At 47.8% G+C, this 24,840-nt stretch overlaps 1 protein-coding gene across 3 annotated transcripts; it reads right to left on the reverse strand.

Moving 5' to 3' along the window:
• Positions 1-212: 212 nt before the first annotated feature.
• On the reverse strand, positions 213-24,207 carry LOC133341986 (B-cell lymphoma 3 protein homolog). Of its 3 annotated transcripts, none has more exons than XM_061550830.1 (9): positions 24,082-24,207; positions 22,714-23,618; positions 20,809-20,953; positions 13,361-13,469; positions 6,743-6,944; positions 5,155-5,243; positions 4,417-4,494; positions 3,544-3,711; positions 213-2,721 (listed from the first exon to the last, which is right to left on the reverse strand). In XM_061550830.1, exons 2-9 carry the CDS (start codon positions 23,486-23,488, stop codon positions 1,081-1,083), a joined length of 3,207 nt encoding a protein of 1,068 aa, XP_061406814.1. In that variant the 5' UTR covers positions 23,489-23,618; positions 24,082-24,207; the 3' UTR covers positions 213-1,080. The 3 variants fall into 3 exon arrangements, with proteins under 3 accessions (XP_061406814.1, XP_061406815.1, XP_061406816.1); XM_061550832.1 differs by lacking the exon at positions 213-2,721 and adding an exon at positions 3,923-4,078 and having other exon boundaries at positions 3,564-3,711; XM_061550831.1 differs by lacking the exons at positions 20,809-20,953; positions 22,714-23,618; positions 24,082-24,207 and adding exons at positions 14,078-14,162; positions 15,565-16,633.
• Between the last annotated feature and the right edge of the window lie 633 nt (positions 24,208-24,840).

Below are 24,840 nucleotides of genomic sequence, written 5' to 3' on the forward strand. Positions count from 1 at the left end.
AATATGCAAATTATTTTGTCAAGGCGCTCTTCCTCCTCCCTCCCAGCTTAAATAGACGCTCCAAGCCCAGGACGTGTCATTCAGACTCTGTCTTATCGACAGACCTGTTCTTCACCTGAGGACGGCTGCTTGCGTTGTGGCCGAAACGTCGTGAGATTTTATTGTTTTATTTTATTATTTTATTATTTCCATTCTATGTGACTTTACCATGTTAAACACGCAAGCCTTCTGATTGGTCAAGCCCCGTGTCTCCCTTAGCTACGCCCCTCACTCACTGTGGCTCCGCCCCTCACGCACTCTCATTGGCTACATGCACCCATGAGAGGCGGAGTCTATTCTGCAGCGCACCAATCGGTGTCTTTGTGTATCTCCCTTGCGTCCGTCAACCCATGTGGTTTAGCCGTATTTTTGTTGAACAGGGAAACTGAGTTTTCAGGTCCATTCGGCGTACAGCCGTTTCAATACGGGCAAATAAATGTCTTTATTTGTGTTTATCCCTGTTATGGGACTGTAGGATGACCGTGGATATTTATAAGGGCCAATAAGGTCTGAAGGTCTGTAATTAGGTAGGCACTGATAAAGAGTTTGACAGGCATATCCTATCAAGCAAGAGACATCCTCCTGGCTCATCATTTATTTGTTGATTTGCTTTCAGCGCCTCTCACGCTGGGTTACCGATGTGCAGAGCCAACATCGCTGTGGTCTAAAAATTGACAATATTTTAGAACAAATATCGCGATATTAAATATACAGTACTTGCATCATATATATATCTGACCACACAACAATACAATAATAAAATGCACATGTTCCGTATTCTACACACTTAAGAGATACTCCAGAAGGTAATATATACTTCAATCTTGTGCCCAGTCGAAATAACGTTACACAAATCTGTTCACACACACTTACAAAGACAAATATACATTAACACATTCATACATACCCAGACTGTGAGGCAGCCGCAATTTTTGGTAAAAAAAAGTGTCTTATAATCTGGACAGCACGGTATTACAAAAACTAAACAATGCATCAATACTACACTCGTTTGTATAAACATTGTAAAAGAAATGCATTCCTTTAGGATGCTTGAGTGGTTACGACGTCTTTGGAAATGATAGACTTGCGTGGTTCCTTAGAACTTTGTTTGGGTTCGAGTTTGCAAGGATCCTCAGAGCTTTGTGTGTGTTCAAGTTGTAGGGTACATGGATCTTTAGAACTTTGTGTGGGTTCAAGTTGTAGGGTGCATGGATCTTCAGAACTTTGTTTGGGTTCAAGTTGTAGGGTGCATGTATCTTCAGAACTTTGTGTGGGTTCAAGTTGTAGGGTGCATGTATATTTAGAGCTTTGTTTGGGTTCAAGTTGTAGGGTACATGGATCTTCAGAACTTTGTTTGGGTTCAAGTTGTAGGGTGCATGGATCTTCAGAACTTTGTTTGGGTTCAAGTTGTAGGGTGCATGGATTTTTAGAGCTTTGTTTGGGTTCAAGTTGTAGGGTACATGGATCTTCAGAACTTTGTTTGGGTTCAAGTTGTAGGGTGCATGGATCTTCAGAGCTTTGTGTGGGTTCAAGTTGTAGGGTGCATGGATCTTTAGAACTTTGTTTGGGTTCAAGTTGTAGGGTGCATGGATCTTTAGAGCTTTGTTTGGGTTCAAGTTGTAGGGTACATGGATCTTCAGAACTTTGTTTGGGTTCAAGTTGCAGGGTGCATGGATCTTTAGAGCTTTGTGTGGGTTCAAGTTGTAGGGTGCATGGATCTTTAGAGCTTTGTTTGGGTTCAAGTTGTAGGGTACATGGATCTTCAGAACTTTGTTTGGGTTCAAGTTGCAGGGTGCATGGATCTTTAGAGCTTTGTGTGGGTTCAAGTTGTAGGGTGCATGGATCTTTAGAACTTTGTGTGGGTTCAAGTTGTAGGGTGCATGGATCTTTAGAGCTTTGTGTGGGTTCAAGTTGTAGGGTGCATGGATCTTTAGAACTTTGTTTGGTTTCAAGTTCAAGCCGTTTGGTTATGACTGATGTGGCTATACATTTCGGCGGCGGCGTTACCTTTGCGGTTGACAGCCACTCTTTTGCGAAGGAGATATAAGACTCCTTGACCGAAGGTGTAGTTTTCGTCAAAGTGTGAGATGCATTTGCAGCTTTGGAGGCAGTCGATCTCGAAGTGGTCACAACTTTTATCACGGGGGTCACTGGATGCAAGGTCACGATGGACGGGACCTGTGCTCGCTGCGATAAAGTGCCCGGGGTCGTTTTGAAGGTTGCCGTTGCTACTCTGGATCGTATGGCAGCCTGAAGCTTGACTTTAACTTCATCGCGAGAATCTGCAGAGGAAACCACCACACATGGTCGCGTCGTCTTTGCAGTTGCACGTTTCATAATTATACGTCTGTGACCAATGGACTCAGTCGCTTCTCCAGTAGATGGCGCCCCGGTAACACTGCCCTTTGTATTTGAAGCACTCGTCTCTTCGCCTTGTTTGCTGCCATCCACAGGCTGCCTTGTGTTTTGCACAGGAGAATTTTGACGGGGTGATGATGGTACACTCATTGTTGGCTCGTCAGTTTGGCTTGCTCGGTTGATCAACATGCTGGTGGTCGCGGGACCTTTTGGGAGATCACGCGGTTTGTTTGGAGAGTTGCCACCGTGTTGACTGTGCAATGAACATTTATCAGAACCCGTCACGTGAAGTTTGGCGTTTCTTCCTTTTAAAATATCGATCACCTAAGAGAGCGGTGCGTAACACAGTATGAGTAGACTCATATATCAATGTACTTGCATTGGCGAGAAAACACAAACTATGAAAAGGTAAAGGTGCAGCCCTGCAATGTATTGCTCAGGCCATTGCTGGCAAAAGGACCTCCACGAGAGGGAGCAACAAAGAGCCAATCTCGAGGGTATAACTGGCCTACTCTTCAAGACGTCCTGTAAAAGGTGGGCATACCCACATTTTACCCCACCACTGCAACCTACCGATCAACTGTAGTGCACCCATTTATGTTACTGGGCATGGGGGTGGGGATGTAATAAAGTTGCACCATTGCTTCTGCTGCCACGCCGGATGATTAAATTTAACCCGCAACCTCGAGAATTACAAGGCCAGTGCGCTGACCGTAACACAACGGCAACATCATTGTGCAAAGTAGTATCACGAGGATGGAGATAGCTATAATGGATGGAACATTTGGACCATGCCGAGTTGAACGGCGTGGTCCAGGGGTGCCATGGTGGAGGGATGTTAGCTGCCTCGCCTGGTATACAGGTCGGGGGTTCGATCCCAACCCTAATGCCTATTTGGGGTTCACATGTTCTCCCCGTGGTCACGTGGATTTTTGTCCAGGTCCTCCGGTTTTTCCCTCCACATTTAGAATCAACATGCGTTTAGAGTATTTGGCTGCAATACATTTCCATGTGATAAGCCACACCAATGGGCTATCATTTGTGGCCAGGTCGCTTCTGAAAAAAAGAGCTATATACAACTGTGTGGGCCTTATCTGGTAAAAATAAAAACAGCTTTTAAAATAATTTGAACATGACATACAATACCTGCTGGTTGGTGGTGACCGTGTAGGCATTGTCATTCTGCGTGTTCTTGAGTCCAACGTTGGCGCCGTGCCTCACGAGGAGGCACGTGATCTCGAGCAGGCCCCGGCCACTCGCCACGTGCACGGCTGCATTGCCGCCGTACGTCTGCTGGTTCACATTCGCACCATTCTGCAACAAGGCAGCAAAACCGCAGCGTTAACACGCAGGATTGCATAGACACGACTGTGATTCACAAGAGATGTTTGGGTTTGACCACGTAATGATCTGACCAAATAATGCGTTGTGAAACCCTCCGCCAACCCGACAACAGCTCAGCAAATTATATTGCCACGTCGACGACAGACATTTAATGCGCCGATTATATATTGCTTCAGCTCACCGGCAAGTTAAAGAGCAAGACTCACAGCAAAATGTTGGTATGAGATACGTGACGTTTCATTTGGAAATACCCCAAACATCATCAGGGAAAAACGTATCCAGGCCTCAAGATGAGAACTCAGGAATTGAGCTTAACAATTTCACCTGACCAGGCTTCCTGAAATAGAATCCATGCCATTTCAGGGCACAACCAATCAGATGCAAAGCATATATTAAGGTAATGAGTACATATTTACTAATTTTATGCAAATGTATCACTGCCAATGATTAACATTCCATGCATCTGTCGTGGATCGTGAATGCCATGTGCTACGTATCCCCCCCGCGTGCTGAAAATCCGATGTTTCAGCGCCACGTGCTGGGAGCAAAACGTTGGACATCATGGCAAACAAAATGACGGACAAACCGTAAGCACATTGCAGAGACTTGACATGAGCAAGCCATCACGGAAGCTTGACGAGGTGACAATACAAAGGAATCGAAAGAATAAGATACCTTGATTAGAAGTTCTACAATCTCTTTGTTGTCATTTTCCACTGCGTAGATTAAAGCAGAGGCTCCGTTTTTCCAATCCTATGAAACAGTATAACAAGGAGGAAAAACCACACATGTGCATTGATTCTGTATCGCTATCCAACGTGTAAATAAGGATTATTTGTTAATGTGCGCAACCTGTTGTGACATACAGATCATAAGCATTGACACTGATGAATAAAAGTTGGCAAAAATGGGAAAGTTTGAAAAAGGGATGGCGACAATTTGAGGCCTTTATCCAGCAGTGAAGTGATCACTGCAGACGATTATAAACATCATCTTCTGAGGCACACGAGATGACGTCACAATATTTGCGCTCCTCTTGATACGACACACGGTGACATTATCACGAGGCGCACGCATGGAACGTGACATCATATGTAGCCTTGGCCGAAAAGGCTTTTCTTTTTGGCGCTGGTTTATTTATAGCTTTTAGACAACCCTCTGACCAATTTATGTCTTAAGAACCGCTTTTATGTTTAGCTTGTTGTCCTTCCCCCACGCCTCCGATTAGCACGGTTGGCTACGTACGGTGCGAAAGAAGTTCAACATACGTACATATAATTTGGTCGGTTTTTAACAGCGAAGTCCATAACAGCGACACCACTTCATACTTTATACTCTAAAATCCCCTTTGCTAGGACTTATAATAAGCAACACTGTCATTCGGGCAAGCGTGTTTATTTTGCAGTCGCTTACTAAGGCGTCGACATTGACTTGATTCTCAAGCAGACGGGACACAGCACTGATGCAACTTCCCTTCACTGCCACGTGCAGTGGAGTCATCCCTGTACACGCAAACAGCACGACATTGTCATAATTCTAAGAAAAAGATCAAAGTACGTGCTTTGTTTCACTCTTTCAACGATTTCAACATATTCCCTTGACATAATAATGTGTTAATCTATCCGCCTATTGGCTTTTCAGACCAATATTATTGAGCAGCATATTGGTCTGGAAAGCCAATATCCTGAAAAGCTGATGAGCTAAATACTGTTGTATATGAGGAGACAGAATGGAATTCCACTTGTGTATATATGCTTTAAAACAAACATAAAAATAGTATTAAAAAAAAGAACAGGTTTTACCATTTCTGGCAATAAAACAGGAGGTGTTAAGATGTTCAAACACTAAATAGAAACCTCTTGCAAGGCATCAAGTCTGCATTAACCACACGTACTTGTGGTGAACATGCAAACAAACATGCTCTGATAATATTTGCATTGTCTTTGAAACTGATTGGCCTACACCAGAGACAGTCTTCTTCATGGCCTCGTCTCACCAGTGTCAGACCACAGAACAGCAAAAGGCGAACAATACAAAGACAATGCGTGATTTAGAGCATTTATAGCGTTTGTTGAGCAGCATTGCAGTGCCGACCAAGAGGCAGCCCGAGGTGAGATGGAGATACAAGGACACAGCACATGAGACTGAGCCTCGAGGTCTCTCTTGAGTTATCACCGGGTCAAGCAACGTCAACTCGACACTTAACACGGCTCACAGGGCAAAGTGGAGGACAGGAAAGCAGCACGGCCAGTCTTGGTGGCGAGATGTTAACTCCCTCGCCTGGTATGCAAGAGGTCGTGGGTTTGATCCTGACCCTGATGCCTCTTTATTTGGAGTTTGCATGTTCTCCCTATGGTTTCGTGGATTTTTCTCTGGGTCCTTCGGTTTTCCCCCCACATTTAGAAACATGCGCTTAAGAGTATTTGGCTGCTATGATTTTTCCACGTGATAAGAAACTTCGTTGAGCTATCATTTGTGGTCAGGTCGCTTCTGAAAAAGAGCTACACAGCTCAGTGGGCCTTACCTGGGGAAATAAAAATTAGTTTAGTTTTCGTTTCATATAAACGAGATAAACATGAAAAATGTAAAACGTAAAGTTTATTCTTTAACAAGGCAATAACTCAACAAACAAAGATGGCTCTCATTTGCCAGGTTGACATGGGTCACCAATATGACAAAAGTAATAAAGTGCAATTGAGCACAACGATTAAGTAAATAGAAATCAGAGCAAATTCAATCAAAATAGACACGAGAGCAAACGCAACCATGTGGGCATAAGATGTTGAAACCTGTGGACAAGCATAACCAATATTACATTTAATACACTTGCAGTAATAAAATATGGCTTCGACAAATTACTCCTCATAACTATTCATCGTAAAATTTATTTATAGGAAACCATCAAAACGAACGTGGGGTGACACCTGCATTGGAATGTATGCAGACAGGGATATGTGAATGTCGACTACGGGAGGAAACCGGCCAGGCGCTGCGGACACACCGGCAAAGTCGTGGCTGTTGAGGAGCGCTCGGCAGGCTGGCTGGGCGAGCAGCAGGGTGAGCACGTCGGTCTGGCCGGCGCTGCACGCCAGGTGCACAGCATTCATGCCATGACGGTCCAGGGCAGCGGGAGAAGCTCCTCCACTCAGCAGCACGGCCACAAGCGCCTCCTGCCCCGTGATGATGGCCAGGTGCAGCGGCGACTGCGCACACGGTGCCGAGCCGCCGCGTCTATGTTACGCGCACGGGCGGCTGTGGGCCGACGCGACCCCGCAATTGCTCGCTTGCACCACCGCTGGTGGGTGGGCTTCAGAATCAGAACGTTTCTTTATCCTGGAGAAATCTGATGAGCAATGGAGCTCTTTTTCACAGTTGTCCAGTAAGGGGCTGGGTCAGAAAGTTATATCAACAATACAAAAAAAATGATGGGAGCGCAAAGTATAGGAAAGGTAAGCAAATCAATAAAACTAATTTAAAAACATACGCAAAGTATACCTGATCAAATTGTATGAGTACATAAAATCCCAAGCTTGAGCAAGGCTTCTACCAGACTGAGCTCTGAAGAGCCCCTCTGGAAGGTATTTGGCCAACGCTTCAAGATGTCTTGGAAGCCGTGAGAATGCACTCACTGTAACCCCAGCCACAGGCGACTTTCCGATTGACGGTGACATTTTTATTGCTGGGTGGACAGAGGCGGGAGGCATTCAAGAAACCCGCACCATTGTTTCAAGTGCCTAACTGGGAGATGGAACCAGTGGCTTCACCGGGAGATGGAACCAATGGCCTCACCGGGAGATGGAACCGGTGGCCTCTGGATTGTGTACCAACTATTCCAGCATGGCAGAGTCCCAACAAGTATGACTAACACACACAGAGTCAGAGTGCTTTTATTTACATGTCTGTAAGTGTGGGAGAAATCAAGAGTAATTATTAACATAATCATTGGCAGCATGAGGCCCCTTGACTATGTGGGTATTCATCTTCTTGGTTCTTTCGGTAAAGTCACGTAGAAGGGAAGTAATAAAATAATAAAAATAAAACAATATAACAATTCTCACGACGTTTCAGCCACAACGCAAGCAGCTGTCCTCAGGTGAAAACCAGGTCTGTCGAGGCGACAGCGTCTAAAATTCAGACGCTGTTTGCAGAGGGGCTCTTCAGACGCTGTCGCCTCGACAGACCTGGTTTTCACCTGAGGACAGCTGCTTGCGTTGTGGCCGAAACGTCGTGAGAATTGTTATATTATGTTTTATTTTTAATATTTTATTACTTCCCTTCTACGTGACTTTACCGAAAGAACCAAGAAGATGAATCCCTGCAGTCACGAAAGCTATGTGGGTATTGTTAGTGTCTCGGGGGATTGAGGGGTAACCCTTCCTTTGAACCTCGGGGAACCTTCCACTGCAACTGATAAAACATCTCTTACATTTTGCACGAGTTCATAAAGGTATGCTGCAACGGTGCAATGGTGAGCAACCCCAGACTTACAATCCAGAGGCCACACCAGTTCCATCCCCAGCACGGCAGTTCAAGCAATCGGGAAAGTTTCATAAATCCCCCCTCAACCCTCCTCCCCTCCCCCCACAGCCTATGTCCACCCAGCAGTAGAAATGTGCATGCGACAGTTGGTAAAGTATGGGTACTCCCCTCTTTTCCAATAAGGCTTACCAGCATGGAAGAGTAGGCCAAATACTGAACTGTCTGGAGGGGCTCTCTCGATCTCCCTTCGTCGAGGCCCTTCCACCAGTAGTGGTGTGCGCAGGCAATTGCAGGTTTGCACTTTTACCTTTCATACAAATACAATCTTGCAGTTTATACCAAAATTTTAAATGTTGCGTATACAGTATTCGCAACAAATTTAAGCCATCGAAGCACAGTCAAGTTAAGGAATTAATTAATCAAATCAATCTTTATTTTACGTTCCAATATCGCTCTCAATAAAGTGGGCATCGGTGCACATGACAGTAGAACGGGAGCAGCACAGGGGGTCATAGAGCACACAGGAATGAACGGGACCTGATATCCACGTGTTTACGTGTGCAGAGGGCGACTTGTTGGGCTGCTTCACTCCCAACCGCACGGCGCGACAAAAAGCGAGCAGTAGCATCACAGCACGGCTGCCCACGTCCAATTCTATGGCGAGCGAAGAGCAGTACTGTTTTTGATGATGCTGGTTGTAATAACTGGTGAAACGTCGTACTCGAATTGTAAATGTTGTGGGTTTACTCTTCAACACACCAGTTTTATTAACTAGTAACGAATTGGCATGTTTTGTTTACGTGATAACCCTTACTAATTGGCTGTGTCGGGTGGTGGCTGGTTTAATGACGCATTTATATTTACGCGATCTAACCAAAAAACCTATATTATGGCCACAAGTACTGTCCGCTTGGTTGGCTACCAGTAGGCATGTGTTGCGGATCTACGTCTCTAGGTCTTGATATTTCTGTGTCTGCACGTATGTGTTGGGATACGACACGCAAAGACAAAAAAAAGGATCCCCCTTGAACAAACCGTTGGGGCAAGTGCTGTTAGCGAGCACCTATTAAGGCCAGCACGGCACACGAGGGGGTCGGTAGCCAGCACCACTCCTGGCCGCCTGTCTACCCAGTGCCGATTTTTACACATCACACCAGGTAATCATTTGAGGCTGAGTCGACCTAGGGGAGGCCCAGGACCGATTCATAAAATCGTCACTAGTATTGGCTGTGAGTGGGAATCAAACTCGGGTTACCGTGTTCGTAGCGCAGCGTGCTAACCGTTGCACTACCGCTCCCCATATAATATATATACAGATGCATCGGCACAGACATATATGACACACGGAAATATAAAGATAAAGACCCCCAATGTAGCCTACACAGGCAGTTGGGGCAAGCACTGATAGCGAGCACCTACGGTGGCCATGGCAACAACAATAACAACCACCATTCGCCACTAAGTGGCGGTGAAGTCACCACGACGCTTGTGTCAGGCTGTGCATCTTGAGGCCACGTGAAGTATCCAACGCCCACTGGCAGGAGGTCACGGGGCAGACCCAGATGCCACAGGTCGACTGAAACGACTGGCTGATGCACCACCTTTGTCCCTTACTGTGCCAACTTGCTGTGCTTTAGCCACCCGGCGCTCCGCTCGTTGTTGTGAGCGTCGCTCCTCTGCCCTCCAATGTTGTTGGAGGGTGACTGCCTCAAACTGCCCAGTAGCGTCCTTCACGAGCCTCCTCCACAGAGGGCGATCTTGACACCGCTGGTACCAGTCATCGGCTTCAGCTCCACATCCTCCTGTACCACATCACTCCATCTCCTCTCTAGTCCGTGCCGCGCCCGTTTTGCCCCCTCGATCCGGCTGAACAAAAGCTGTTTAGGCATGCAGTGGCTGGGCATGCGGGCTACATGGCCCAGCCAACGCAACCTTGCCTGCTGGAGGAGCTCACCGATGGTATTTTGCCCCGATCTTTCAAGGATTTGTGAGCTCCTCACACAATCCAACCTCGTTAAACCCAGGATGGATTGCAGGCAGGCCAGCCTAAATGTTTATAACCGGCGAAGATGTTCCATTAGGGGGGTCCACGTTTCGCAAGCGTAGAGAAGGGAGGGAATGACCATCGCCAAGAAGACCTGAAGCTTTGTGCAGAGCGACAGGACTAGGTAGCTTCCACACAGCGTTACGCAACCGATGAAAAGATAAGGCCGCTCAACTGATTTGGAGTGAGACCTCTGCTATTAAACTGGAGCCGGTCATGAGCACACTGTCCAGGTATGGGAAACTCTCCACTCTCTCCACAACTACCCTCGATCAGCTTCCCATTGTATCTGTCCCAGATGGAAATTCTTCCGGTATAGCTATTGAAGGCTTCACGAACTACGTGGTTGAAATAAATGTTAAATAATGTGGGAGCCAGAGGACATCCCTGTAGCACCCCAAGGAGTACAGGGAATGGTTCTGACTCCCAGCCGCATAGTTTTACCCGGGCCCGCTCACCATCATGAAGGTCCTTAATGATCCTGAGCAGAGGGTCAGGGACTCCGAAAGCACGAAGAACTACCAAGAGCCCAGGCCTACTTATGGTATTATAGGGCTTGACCAGGTCAATAAAGCAGAGATGTAGGTATTGTTGGAATTCCCTACACCTCTGCTTTAGCAGACGGACAGAAAATATGGCATCTATGCAGGACTGCCCTTTCCTGAAACCACATTGGGCTCCACAAGCCTCTCCTCAGCGTGCCCAGCAAGGCGATGTTGAACAATCCTTGCCAGAACCTTTCCCGGCACACTGAGGAGTGAGATGCCCCTGTAGTTATTACTCTGTGCGGTCCCACTTCTTAAAGAGGGGGACCACCAGGGCATCCTTCCAGTCCTGTGGAACCCATCCAGTGGTCCAGACTGTTGTTATGATGTCAAGTAGGGCAGTCTGTGCACAAACACCACCCTCCCTCAACATTTCACTTGGGAGATCATCTCTGCCCGATGCCTTTTCTAGTCTCAGACTCTGGATCGCCTTCAGTACTTCCTCAACAGATGGCACCTCAGCCAGCCACTCACAGAGGGTGACTTCTTCCAATATTTGAGGCACCGCAGCCTCGGCAGGGTCATCCCCACTTTGTCCCATGTTGTTATCCAGGCTGAGGGATGTCCCCTCCCCCAGGACCTCACAGAAATGCTCAGCAAATCTGCAAACCTGTTCCCAGGGGTCGGAGATTGGATCACTGTTTTTTCCCCTAATGATGGTAATAGGTGTGGCGCTGCAGGTTACTTTTTTAATGAAATTAAAGAGCAATTTGTGATCGTGGGCCATTGAGGCAGACTCCATCTCCTCAGCAACCCGCGACCACCACCCATCCTTGCAGCGCCTCACAGCTCTCTGAACCTCCGAGTGAAGGCTGCAGTAAGCCTCCTCATTCTCCGATGTGGGATGCTGTAGCCGATGAGAGTGGGCCTGTCGTTTTTTTCTCAGCCAACTTGAACACCTCCTCTGTCAGCCAGGGTATCTGGGGAGATCTGGACCGTGTACCCAAAGCAGCCATTGCAGCTGCATGAGCCACAGTCCTAAACCCCGCCCATTTCCTCTCGACATCAGGAGGAGTGAGGGACGATGCCAACCCCAGCCGCAAGCGATGATTAAATTCTCGCTTGCAACTTTCATCAGCTAGCTGAGACCATGCCACTAGGGGCTTAAATGGGGTCCTGGGTGTACACCCACCACTGGGGTGGAAGAATGGCAGGCACATCTTACAGATGACCAGTCGATGGTCAGTGGGCAGATCAGCTCCACTGTAGGTCCTGGTATCAAGGACGTGGGCCCGCATCTGCTGTTCCGTCACTATGTAGTCCAGCAAATGTTCTTGCTTGGACCCGGCATGCATCCATGATGTTGTGTGGATGCGCCAATGCCGGAACAGCGTGTTGGTAATTACAAGCCCATGGGCTGCACAACAATCTAGCAGCCTCCTGCCGTTGTTATTGAGCTGATCTGGCCCATGCCTTCCAATCACTCCAGGCCAGATGCCAGCATCATGACTAACTCGAGCATTGAAGTCACCCAACAAGATGACTCTATCCCGAGGAGCCACTTTCGCTAGCACCTGTGACAGGAGGTCATAGAAGGCATCTGACGTATTGGCCTTGCCTGCATCCCTCCACGGATGTTCGTCTTCAGTGGGGGCATAATTAACCACGACCACCACTCCTCGCCTCTGGTTGATGGGAAGGCGAGCCCTAAGTAGCCTGGAGCTTACAGCTTCCCACACCTCACCGCCACGCTCCCAAGCCCCCTTCATTCTTTTGTTCAGAAGAAGAGCCACTCCCTGTTGTTTGGTAGTCTCCGAGTAGAGGACTGTCCATCCGTTATGGTGGCAGGAGCCAGAGCCGGTCCACCGGACCTCCTAAATACCATAGAGATCCAGGCGGTACCGGTCCAGCTCCCAGTGAGTGTTCGAACATTTCACGTAGCCACACGTAGTTTTTTTAATTGTTTCTGGAGGACCCCCGAGGATAAAGATTCAGTCTCCTGGCTCCGCCAAATGTTGTTTGGCCAGGAGACGTCAGACGCCTGACCCCCCGGGGCCTCCGGTACAAGCTTATTAATAAAAAATTATGTCGTGGTTTAGCGGTAATTAATTGAAGGTGGAGGGGTTTCCAGCCGCTGGCACCCATCCAGAGCCCCCTTTTGGCCGCTGTGGTGGTCACAAATGCCATGAGGGGAAAGGCCAATCGAAATTGGCCCTCCCCCCACAGCACTGCCCACGGAGGAGGTAAGGGGTTGTTTTGCCACGGCACACATACAGGGACGTACAATTTATGCACAACTCTTACAACACTAACTCGCTCTTCGGGGAAAGTCCCCACCTACTATGGAGAATAAAAATAACATCCTATCACATTCACAAAATAAACCGTATGCAAAGCAAGATTACAAGCGTTTCCGCAGTGACAATATCGTACAGTATTTGGCCTAGGACCAATTCAGATATCACTCGCTGATGACTTGGAATCGAACTCAGGTTGCCGGGTTTGTAGTGCAGTGCGCAAACCATGGGAGTTCTTTACACCGGTGTAATTGTCCTCACTTGGTGGAGGCGGTGGTGGCAGTGGTGGTGATGGTGGCAGCGGCACGGCTCACCTGGTGTAAGTGGTTGTAGACATCCAGGCTGATCCGGCCCATGTGGAAGAGCTGCACGATCTTGTTAACCATTTGCACATTCTGCTGCACCACAGCGATGTGTAGCGCCCTGTCAACAAAGTCCTCCAGGAGTCACGTTTGGTACAAGGGATACGGTGGACGAAGAATATATCGTCTTCCACGCGAGATTAATAATCACAAATAAACTAATAAAAATACTCCCAAAATTGAAACAGCCGTACTCTGCTGACACCACAGCAGACCAACAAATCGGCAGAGTGTTTGTGTCTTATGCCCTCAAAATCAAGCATGAATACGTTCACTCGCTTCCATCAGAGGATGTAGGGTACAAAGCTGGCAGTCCGCCACTCTGCCAAATGTATTTAGCGAAGGCTTTAACGCGTGGACTTTCACACAGGTAGAGCAGCAGATACACAAGGGAAAGAAATAAATAAATACGTAAATGGCCCTGGTTAATGCATCTGCAGTATGAACCACTGCGGGTGCATTAACCGGAAAAAAATATACGCGATCTCTGCAAAAAGGATTCAGAATGTAAACCAAAGAAGCATAATCATTGTGTGCAAGCATCACGGCCATAACAATTGGAAAATTACTCTGCAAATTACAGCAATTGGAAAACGCAGGGCAATATTGTCCTCCTACTGCTAAAAACTTAGCAGGGCCCTACTGAAAGAGAGACTCTACAATGCTCACCTGGGTAAACAAGGGTCATTCATAATAATACATCAGAGATCGTGAGCAGGGGAGCATTAATGCTCTAACTTCTCTTCAGCTCCAGCTTCATGCCAGAGCAGAAACACATGAAAAAAGCCACAACGATGCCCATGCATCAGATACAGTACAGTGCAAATATAAAGTCACGATAACGTTGGAGAAATATTTAACAAATACGGGTAACACCGGTTCACGAAGGTCAGTTCGCGTGCAGGCGCTGCGTGGATTGCTGCAGATGTTTCACTTGTCGGTACCACCTGAGGTGGCGTATCGTCAGTGGTTCCTATTCGACGTGTGAATGATGTGATCACTAAGGGCACCGCGGCGTCGAGATGTTAACTACCTCGCCTGGTGTACAGGCAGTCGTGGGTTCGATCCCGATCCCGACCATAACCCCTGCTGTATATTTGAAGTTTGCGGTGTCTCTCTCCCTGTCGTATGGAATTATTTTCCGGGTCCTCCAGTTTTCCCCTCCACATGTAGAATCAACATGCATTTCGAGTATTTGGCTGCTATAAATGTCCACATGATGATAAGCCACTTCGTTGAGCTATCATTTGTGGCCAGGTCGCTTCTGAAAAAGAGCTATTACAGTTCAGTGGACCTTACCTGTTAAAATAAAAATATAGTTTTTATAGTTTTCATTTATTTATAAAAAGTTAAATAATGCACTGCTATTCGCAATATAAATACATCGGTACGACTAAAGTCTTGCTTTCTTAGGCGATACAAATTCCTGGCGCGATTGATTAAAAAGCGTGGAAGTGATTGTATGCACTGTTTGCAAAAGTACATACAGTCACGCGGGGAGTGCATAAGTGCACTAATCCAAAACGGCTTTGATTTCGTTGCCTTATTTGTGGTGAAGGCTGGAAAGTCCCCGACAACTGAAAGAGGAAGTTCTCATTTCTCCGTGATGGCAGCTGGCCCGAGACTCCAATAGGGGGTGCACGCAGGGGACTTTCCCCTACAGTGTCACTTGTCCCAGCCACAATGAACGAACCAGCAGTGGAGGAGACCCTGAGAATATCGCCTGGGAGGGGTGCGGTGTTGCGTTCTTGGGAAGTGCCGCGAAAACCAAAACCGCGATATTCAATACTTAAATCGAACCTAAATAATGGGGATGGGTACTGGACACGGCACACCAAAAATAGACGCATCGCAATTGAAATAAGTACTGTACTGCATGCCACAAAAACGAAACTAATTGTACTAAACATGTAAACACCCGATACAAAAAAACATTCCTGCACGATAGATTGTAGTATAAATACTGAATACTGCACTGATATACAGGATGTGTGTGTGTCCGCGAGTGAGGCGCGGTAGCGAAACGACCGGTTCGCGCACTGCGCTACGAACTCGGCGACCCCAGTTCGATTCCCACCCACGCCCGCCACCAATGATAGCGATTATCTGGATAGGTGCTGGTCCTCCCCTAGGTCGACTCGGCCTCAGATGAGTACCTGGTGTGGTGTTTAAAAAAACATCGCCACTGTGGAGACAAAGGCGGCCGGGGGTAGTGCTGGCCACCCACCCTATCGTGTGCCCTGCCTTTCTTCATAGGCGCTCGGCTAACAGCACTTGCCCCAACAGCCTCTTAAGGCTACACGGGGGATCTTTGTCTTTGTCCGTGAGATGCCAGTACAGCAAAGGTTGAGGTGCCACCGACTGCCTCGCGTCCCTCTTGAAAGGTCAAAACTCCGGTGACCCCCGCGGTAGCTCAATTGGTATACAAAGCGAAGCCGTGAACGATGAACTCGCGATATTCAATAGTCTCCTGTATAACAGACAACATTTGAAGTGCACTTACTTCACACATGGGAATATGCTCACTCGTTGTATCCACAATTTTCTCGTACAATTAACTTTTTAAAGACTGCACAAATATAGTTGTTACGGTATTTCGTGTCCCGTGCGTTTTTACTGTTATCTATTCGAATAGAACCAAGGAACGGAACACGTCCAAGGGACTTTCGACCATGTGGTGGAGTGGTAAAATCGGCTCGTGTGTGCAGGTGCTGGTTAGATGATTGCATCACAGGATCGAGACAGAGAGGTTGCAGTGGCTTGGGGAGGTCGTCATCCAGCAGTGGATTGGCCATGGCTGATGATTTTAGTAGTGTTGCTGTAGCATTATTAATGCTTTTCCAGGAAGCACTTTCAGTTAACATTCCCTGTGGGCAATTATATTTGTGGCGATCAAAACAGTGCACGCCCACGTGTAAATGCGCGAAAAAACTGAGAAGTGGCGTTCCGGTCTCTGCATACCACTCTCAAACAGATGTCCGCCCTTCCCTTCAGCCCCTCTCACCACGACTGCTCACGGAGCAGGCTCACCAAAAAAAACAACACAGTACTTTTACTCGTTTTCTTCCCCACGGAAAAGTTCTCAACTATGTTCGGCCCACGTGATCTTTCATTATTCACTCGTGACCTCGTCACATCGCCACATCTCACGTGGCGAGGTCCTCCACACCTTCAACAAGCTGCCGCTGTCATCCCATGCTCTAGAGCGGTGGTTCTCAACCGGGGGGGGCGGACCCCTGGGGGCACTACGTGGCAATGTCCCAGGGGGTACACGTGAGGTCATTTATGAATGTGACTATATCATACATGAGAGTCATTGGTGAATAATCACTCATGAAACTGCCAATATAAAATAACTACGATAACTTTCAATCCATATGGTAACCTAGAACGATATAAAATGCATTTATTAACTCACTGATCCTAAACAATATGGTTTCTCAGAGAAAGCAGCGACCGAGAGAAAATGCCGTCATGCATGCAGAACGTCCGTTAAATTTTTTGTTATTCGCTTGCAGTTATTGCTAATTTGGTGGATAACCTCAGAAAATGGACAAATGGTTAAAATATTGATCTTCATTATTCATACATTTATTTCTCAGAACCATGTTGGGTTAGACAAGGGGGTACTACTCGGTTGAAACAGAAGAGGCGGCCACAGAAATGTATCTGAAAGCACGTGATGCAGTGACTATCTGTGTTCGATGGTAAGGCAAAAGCCGCTGTGAGGATGAACTTGACCAGACTCAAGTTGCCTTGAGTCTTTGTGTTTATATTAAACATTAATAATTCGCTGGAATGCGTGAATTTCAAAGGCAGTCATTCTCCTTTATTTTTTCTTGGAACATCTTTAATGACGTGTTTGTCTTTTTTTGACAGTCTCTCTACAACGTTATTATCCACTTCCAAATCCTCTGGGATGTTGGAAAAGCTCTTAACTAGCTTGATTTTGTCCACCACCTTCATTCGCCGTTGTGCTCGACTACTAACCTGCTCATTAAATCCGTGAATGGAGTAGTGACTGGAGGCGATTGGGAATCGGAATGCGTGATTTCCATGCAACTCTCCGGATGCGGATTGTTGACCAGGATCTCGACCGGATCACTGCGGCTCTTTGTAGATTGAGGCACTGGGGTCTTAAGGTGAGCGGTCCACAACCGAAGCTGGTGCCGGTGATTGGGAATTGGGGATTCCATATCTTCATCACAGGTGTCAACAGGAAGTAAGATTGTACAGGTGATTAATGCAAGGGGTTATGGGAACGTAAATATCGGTGTTTGTAATGTTTTGTTGTTGTAACTTCCTGACCCGTCTCTACTGGACATAAAACAACATCATAGCTCATCGAATTCCTCCTGCAGTTTAAATAAAGATTCTGATTCTGAAATGAACGGACTGGAAAACCTGTACCTGTGTTACTGCAGAGGTCACAGTGCTGGACCAGTGGGAAGAGACGCTTTCTGGCATTTCAGTGCAGGTACTTGTGAGGTACGTGAGAGATATCATGGCAGGATCAAGCAAGTGACTTGGGATTCAGAGGCAGAAGTCGACAGCGAGCTGTTGAGTGGAAGAGAGGAGGTTGGGCGTGTTGGGGCGTGTGTGCAGGACGGCGGGGGGGAGGCTGTAGAACCGGTGCATGACGAACACACACTGCAGGGCTGCACACTCTCAACTCAACTATTTATATTTTGACAAATAAGGCCCACGACGCTTTATAGCCCTTTTCCAGAAGCAACCTGGCCACAAATGATAGGTCAACAAAGTGGCTTATCACGTGGAAATGTATAGAGCCAAATACTCTAAACGCGTGTCGATTATAAATGTGGAGGGAAAAAATCGGAACACCCGGAGAAAAATCCACACGACCACAGAGAGAGAGAGACATGCAATCTCCTAATATACAGGTGTCAGGGTCGGGATCGAACCCATAACCTCCTGTATACCAGGCAAGGGAGTTAACATCTCACCACCGCGACACCCACTTGATTTTATCTCAGTCCAAGACACTGTTGACAAAAGATTGTCGACCTTGTACAAATCATCCACTTGTCTTCTTTTAAAGCGTTTCAACTATGATTGACAATTATTTCGCTTGTTTACCCAGGAAAGTCTCACCGAATTTCAACTCTTTTTCAGGAGGGCACTGCCAAGTGTTTACAGTTGGGGACGATGTTGCTGCTGCTGCTGCTTTGTGCGATTCCCAATTAAGCCATTTGCAGATAATTTTTTCAACATTGGGATGTTTTAGTTAATACCAGTTACATTGCGTGTGTGTTTAGTTACGGGAGGAAACCGGAGACACAGGAGGAAGCCCGCGCAGAACAGAGGGATAACATTCAAACTCCACACAGAAGGGCCCAAGTCCAAATAAGCTTGAAAGTTTGAATGCATTAGTTCGGTCAGTATGGAAAGGCGAGTCACTTGAACCCTCGAATAGTTATCTGCATCTCATCACATAAAGCGTCAACGCGATATTACTCACTTTCCATCCCTCAACTCCCATAGCAGTCCTCGAGCACTACCAATGCCTGACCTGCAGGATAACCGCTGTAGTTGTAGTCCCAACTCATCAGTCACCAAGGCGACCGGGGAACAAGGCAAAGTCGGCCACCAGCGCAGCGTGCAAAGGGCACAGTAGAATAACGATGGGACAATCAATCGCCTCCACTGTGGTGGCGGCGGCGATGCCGATGAGGATGGTGAAGCAAAGGGAATGCCGCTGCGCAGGAGAGCGTGAGCCTCTGGCAGGACAGGGCTGGACTCCCACTGCTTGAGCAGGGTCACGCGTGGGGTCCGTGGGTCGCATGGAGGGAGGTGGCAGAGATCCGCTAGGTGATTAAGGGGAGCTTTTTGGAAGGAATTAGGAGAGCACCTCCGATTAACATGGTTGGCTACATATGGTGCGAAATAAGTTCAACATAAGTGAATACAAGTGACGAAAGACAAGTGCTGGAAGTGAGAGGAACAGTCGCCACCTCCTTTCATGCGGCTTATGAAGAGCGACTATTAAGCGATTCCGTGCGAAGTGATTTGGCCATTAAATTGTTGTGTCTGCGAGTTGGTGAATTGCAGTACACCCACTGATCCACCCACCACTCTATTCATAATTTTGTATTCGGGGCAGTGTGAAGTAATTCGCTCCACGGTATCCCAATGTAGAACCACAGGGCTTGGACAATTGTTGGCATCAGGTTTTGGCTGCCTTCCCGCTTTTTTGTGGTTTCCCGTGCCTCTAATTAATTCTCTCTCTGGCAGTGAACGAAAACGGTGTGTGCGTTGCATATTCTAAATTGTCCTTATCAATCCTATCTACACCAAAATGCGTCTTCTGGTGTGGCTGCGATGTACGTAACGTGGTGTCACCTTCCGCGGTCATCATCAACTCCGGGTAGCAGTGCCCAATCACATGATTGTGACATCGAGAAACGGTCGGGACGTTATAGTCTGCCTACACACTCACACAGTCACTCACTTACCCAATGACTCGCTCACTCACACACCCACTCACTCATACACTTTACCCACTCGCTTGCTCCCTCATCCACTCACTCAAACACTCGCCGAGTAACTAACACGAATCCACTCACTCACCCATTCATCCACTCACCCATTCACTCACTCACATACTTATCCACTCACTCACCCATTCGCTCACTCACTTGCTCACTCACACACTCATCCACTCAATTATCCACTCACACACTCACTCACTAACACATCTACCGACAATTGCACTAGCCCCCCCACTCACTCTTCCAATCACCTACTCACTCACACACTCTCACCCATTTACACACTCACTCGCTCACTCACACACTCACCCACTTATTTACACACTCACACACAATTGCACTCACTCTCCCACCCACTCACTCTTCCACTCACCTACTCACTCACACACTCACCCATTCACTCGCTCACTCCCACACTAATCCACTCACTCACTGAACTACTCATTCACATACTCACCCACACACTCACTCTCCCACTCACCTACTCGCTCACTTACCCACTTCCTCACACTATCTCTCACACACTCATACATACTCACTTACTCACTCGACCCACCGACTCACTCACACTTTTTTGCGGTGTGCAGCAAATCTTAAACTCGGTGCCAATTACTGTCAGGATTTGTCATTGTCGGCCAGTTCTGCAGTAGCTCCAAGTCCGATTTGTTCTGTGAAGCTGACGAAGAATCAACCTAATGTCTTCGTGACAGCCTATGTACTACAACAAAAGCCCAAATACCGAGCATCCAACGTATATACGTTGAACTTCTTTTGCACCATACATAGCCAACCGCGTTAATCAGAGGTGCTATTAAGAGATGACATTTGTAGAGGGCAGTTTGTTTATCAGATGTCCGCCGCAGTAGGTAAACATTTCGGTAAACGTACGTGTCTCCGTCTTCGTCGGGTTTGGCTGCGATGGCGATGTCCGAGTGGGGGTGTTCGTGCGGAAGTGACGGTGGCCGGGGAGCGGCGAAGCCGGAGGAGGCCAAGAAGACCTTGACTGGCACGAGCGTGGGCACTATGGGCAAACCTGCACACAAACCACGCACTTTTAAATCTTATTATTTACAAGCGTCATTCCCAACGAGACGTAATGATCTGGCCGAATTTACATCACGAAACTTTCCGCCTGCCATCTGTACGGCCAAAACGAAATTAAATTGTCGCGTGGTATACAAGCGTTTAATGCTCCAATGATGATTGTTTCAGCTCAACGGTGAGTTGGAGAACATTTCTCACGGCCAATCTCTAGCAATTAGACGTGTGACATTTTTCTGGATACTATGCCAAGCATCTTCTGGTGGGACCAAACATTCTACGAGATGTCTAGAGGAAGACTACACGCGCTACAGCATCCAACGTTTCATGCACATGTATGCCCATTTTGCCAATCCACTGCTGGATGAGGGCCTCCCAATGCGGTTGCAGGCAGTGGAAGTTGTTTGACCATACTTCAATATGCTGGGAACACATTATAGTACATATATCACTTGTGAGTGAAAACATTTCCAAACTTTTTTTTAAAACAGCATTTACTTTAAGGAGGGAAGTAAACACAGAAGGCACACCTTCCTATCATGCTGTTACTCATGTTTACATGAGCCATCTGATGTGATTGTTGATGTTGGTTCAATCATAATAGCACAATAATAGCATATACTTTATGTGCAATTTAAACAAATGTGTATTCTGTCCTTACGCACGAACTGGTCTTATACAAATGCACATCTTCATACTGACACCTAATGGGTCACTCAAAAAGCCAAGGCAACCTTCTTCACCTATTCCACTTAACGTACTACGGTTGCACATCGGGTTAGATTTTTTTTATCACAGTTGCTGAGTACAGGCCAAAAGGTCCAGAATGCTAAGCGGCCTGAAGCAAACCGTGCTATTACAGCCGTTATATATGGGAGTGAATGCATTTCTTAAATTGAGCAAGATGATTACAAGAAGTTGGCGAATTATACGATGGGAGTGGGTTCCAAAGGCGGTGGTTGTACAAAGCACGAACGAGGCAGAGCAGTAGATCTGGCAGTCAACTTTGAGTGGAAGAATTGAGTGACGTTCATGGGAAGATGAACCATGGCAGTAGCGATAGAAGAAGAATGAGGACTGACTCGGTGAATGCTGGATGATCATTCTGCCTGACTGCTTTGTATGCTGTACACTCAGTGTACAGCAAATCAGCTACAAGACCAAACTCAACATTATAGGAACATGTGTGTTCAATTCAGTACAGCTCAGTATACCTGCGAGACGTGGACATTAAACACTACTTCAAAGGGATAAGATATTTGAACTCGAAATGTATTGCTACAGAAGGATACTGCATCTAAGCTGGACCCAAAGAGTGACCAACGTAGAAGAAAAAGGTTGGACGTACAAGACGACCTGAAGTTGCAGGCAGTTATGACACATTGAACCTATCTACGGGACTTTACCGAAAGACCCAACAATATGAATTCCTGCAGTCACGAAAGCTTTAAGTCAAGATTTATATATAGGATGTACAACAGGACAATTTAAATTGTGCTGTTCGGAAAAATGTAAGGAACCGGGAAGAGAGGAAGACCTCACTGAGAATGGCTTAACGACGACAGTGGAGATTGGTGCCAGAAAGATGTTGCACTACTTGAGAATATTGGCACAAGACAGAGAAAAGTGGAAACAAATTAGGCAGTGTGCAATGAACACCTAAGGGCTATCTGCCCATGGATTGTGATGATGATGACACTCAGTGTGAGCACTGCAGCACAAGCGACTCTGGACGCCGAGGTGGCCACCTACCCGAGTAGCGTGGTGGAGCGCAGCGCAACCCTCCAGCCGGCGTGGCCGGCGTCTTCCTCGGTAAGAGCCTGCGCCAATGTGCCGGCGCGGTGCGGCCCGGCGACAGGGCGGCCGTGCCGCTTGGGCCCGCCGAGCCCCCTTGGCGGTCGGCGACGACGTCCCGTGGGCCCGCAGGCCTCTGGTGGTTGGCGGTCCCCCGGGCTCCGCGCTTGTGTTCGGTGGGGTTTGTTCCGCTCGCATCCCTCAAGTCGTTGTTCGCCAAACGTCTTCTCTTGCGCAGCAGCGGGAGGGCGGCTTTGTGCTGGCGAGAGTCTGGAGCTTCCATCGCGGCCGCCGAAGACGGCTTGCTGCGGATGTCCGCCCCCGGCAGCGTTTGGGTTTGAACGCTGTCAGCGTTACCTCGGGGCGAGTCCGCGGTGCCCGTGCTGGTGGCCCGTAGCCCGTCCGCGCGCAGTGGCGTGGCGTCATCCTCAGGTGACGACGTCCTAATTTGCGTTCCGTCGTGACGAGGTGGATCTTGACACCGCGCCCTCGCTCGCAGCGTCCTTCTCGCACCAACGGCGGCCTTTGATTTTCTCGTTTTGCCGGCTTTGTTCCCGACAGCGGAACCCCCCGTGGAAGGATCTCTGGCATGGGCGTCGTCCTCAGGAGCAGCAGGAGGAGGAGGAGGTGGTTCCGGGGTTTGTTCGCTTGGCACCTCGTCGACCGGTCGTCGTCGTCGCATCTCGCCAGCCCGTCCCGTTTCTCTGCGACGCCCCGAACGTCTTGCTGCCATTGTCCCAAGGAGTCCGAGTCCATCATTCGCGTTCGCCGGGCGCGGTTTGACTATTTTGAACGTCTAACATATTTACATTTCGTTCACAGTCTTTTAAAGACTGCACGCAAATACTTGCAAAGTGTTGGGCCTGGAATAACACAGCAATAGGGTCAGCAAAGGGGATGATGTTCAGCACACAACATAAGCAACGCCGTAATGCTGCAACTACAACATGAGCACACGTAGGCATCGTCAAGATTTTCTAACAAGTGCATTCACTCTAGTTACTCAGCCAATCATCCCTCTGGGATCAATAAACCGAGTGGCACTTTGTAGACAATTCATCCCGTGGATTTTGCACCACTTGCCTCAGGGCTGAGGACAGAATAGGAGCACCGCGTGAATGCTCACGGTGAGCAGCACATCCCTTGGGATTTGTGTTGACGGCACAAGCAAAACATTGCAACGCCGCGCACCGTTTAGCAACGCGTAAATTATCGGAATTTTTTTTTCTCGTGATCGATTCAACGACACTAAATCGGTCGGGTATAAAGGCGGGCGCAGTTGCAGAGTGCGAGGGCACGCTGCCAGGATCGCAGTATGATCATTACCTCCTCGGCACTGCTCCAGTGCCACGAACTGCGGGAACGAATAACTCCACTGTCACCACCTGCACGTCGCGTGGTCCCCGGCAGGAACTTCGACGCGGAGGTCTCGGCGGAGCGAGAAGCTGACGCCGGCTGGCCGATGGCGCTTCAAGGGGAATTCCCCGTCCTCGGTGTTTTTTCTCTCTCCGTCGTCTCCAATGACAGCTCCGCTGGGCCGTCTCTGGGCGGAGCCTGCTGGCTGGGCACTCCCCCCCCCCCCATTGCGGAACAATGCCGAATGATCACCCTCTCTTTGTGTTAATGCTTTGCCTGGTAGGATGGGGATGGTTTAGTTTTGTGTTTGGCTGACTTGTTTACTTTTTCTTGTACTTTGCATTGCTATCCTGTTTGTGTACTGTTTGTTGTTGGAACGTTCTTACCTCGTGTCCCTACTGGACCATCTGTTAAACAGAGCTTCATAGCTCATCGGATTCCTCCAGCAGTGTCAATAAATAGTCTGATTCTGATTGCATCCGATCTGCAGCAGAGCTCGCAAGCTCAGCAGCATTGAGTCTGGAGAGTGCTCGGGGATAGGACAGTGGTTGTGGGTGACCCCCTCCTACCCCTTTCATTTTGAGACAACGAAAATTTGTATTTTATTGATATTTACCAGAGAAAAAACGTTGCGTGTTTATTTATTATCATTATTGTAGGGCCCTATTTAAAAAGGCTGACATTCAGGACCGCGATGGCGTAGATACTGGAATCAGTCTACAACTGCTG

This window comes from Lethenteron reissneri, chromosome 13, assembly GCF_015708825.2.
Source record: "Lethenteron reissneri isolate LAM-NWPU_2019-01 chromosome 13, ASM1570882v1, whole genome shotgun sequence".
NCBI lineage: Eukaryota > Metazoa > Chordata > Hyperoartia > Petromyzontiformes > Petromyzontidae > Lethenteron > Lethenteron reissneri.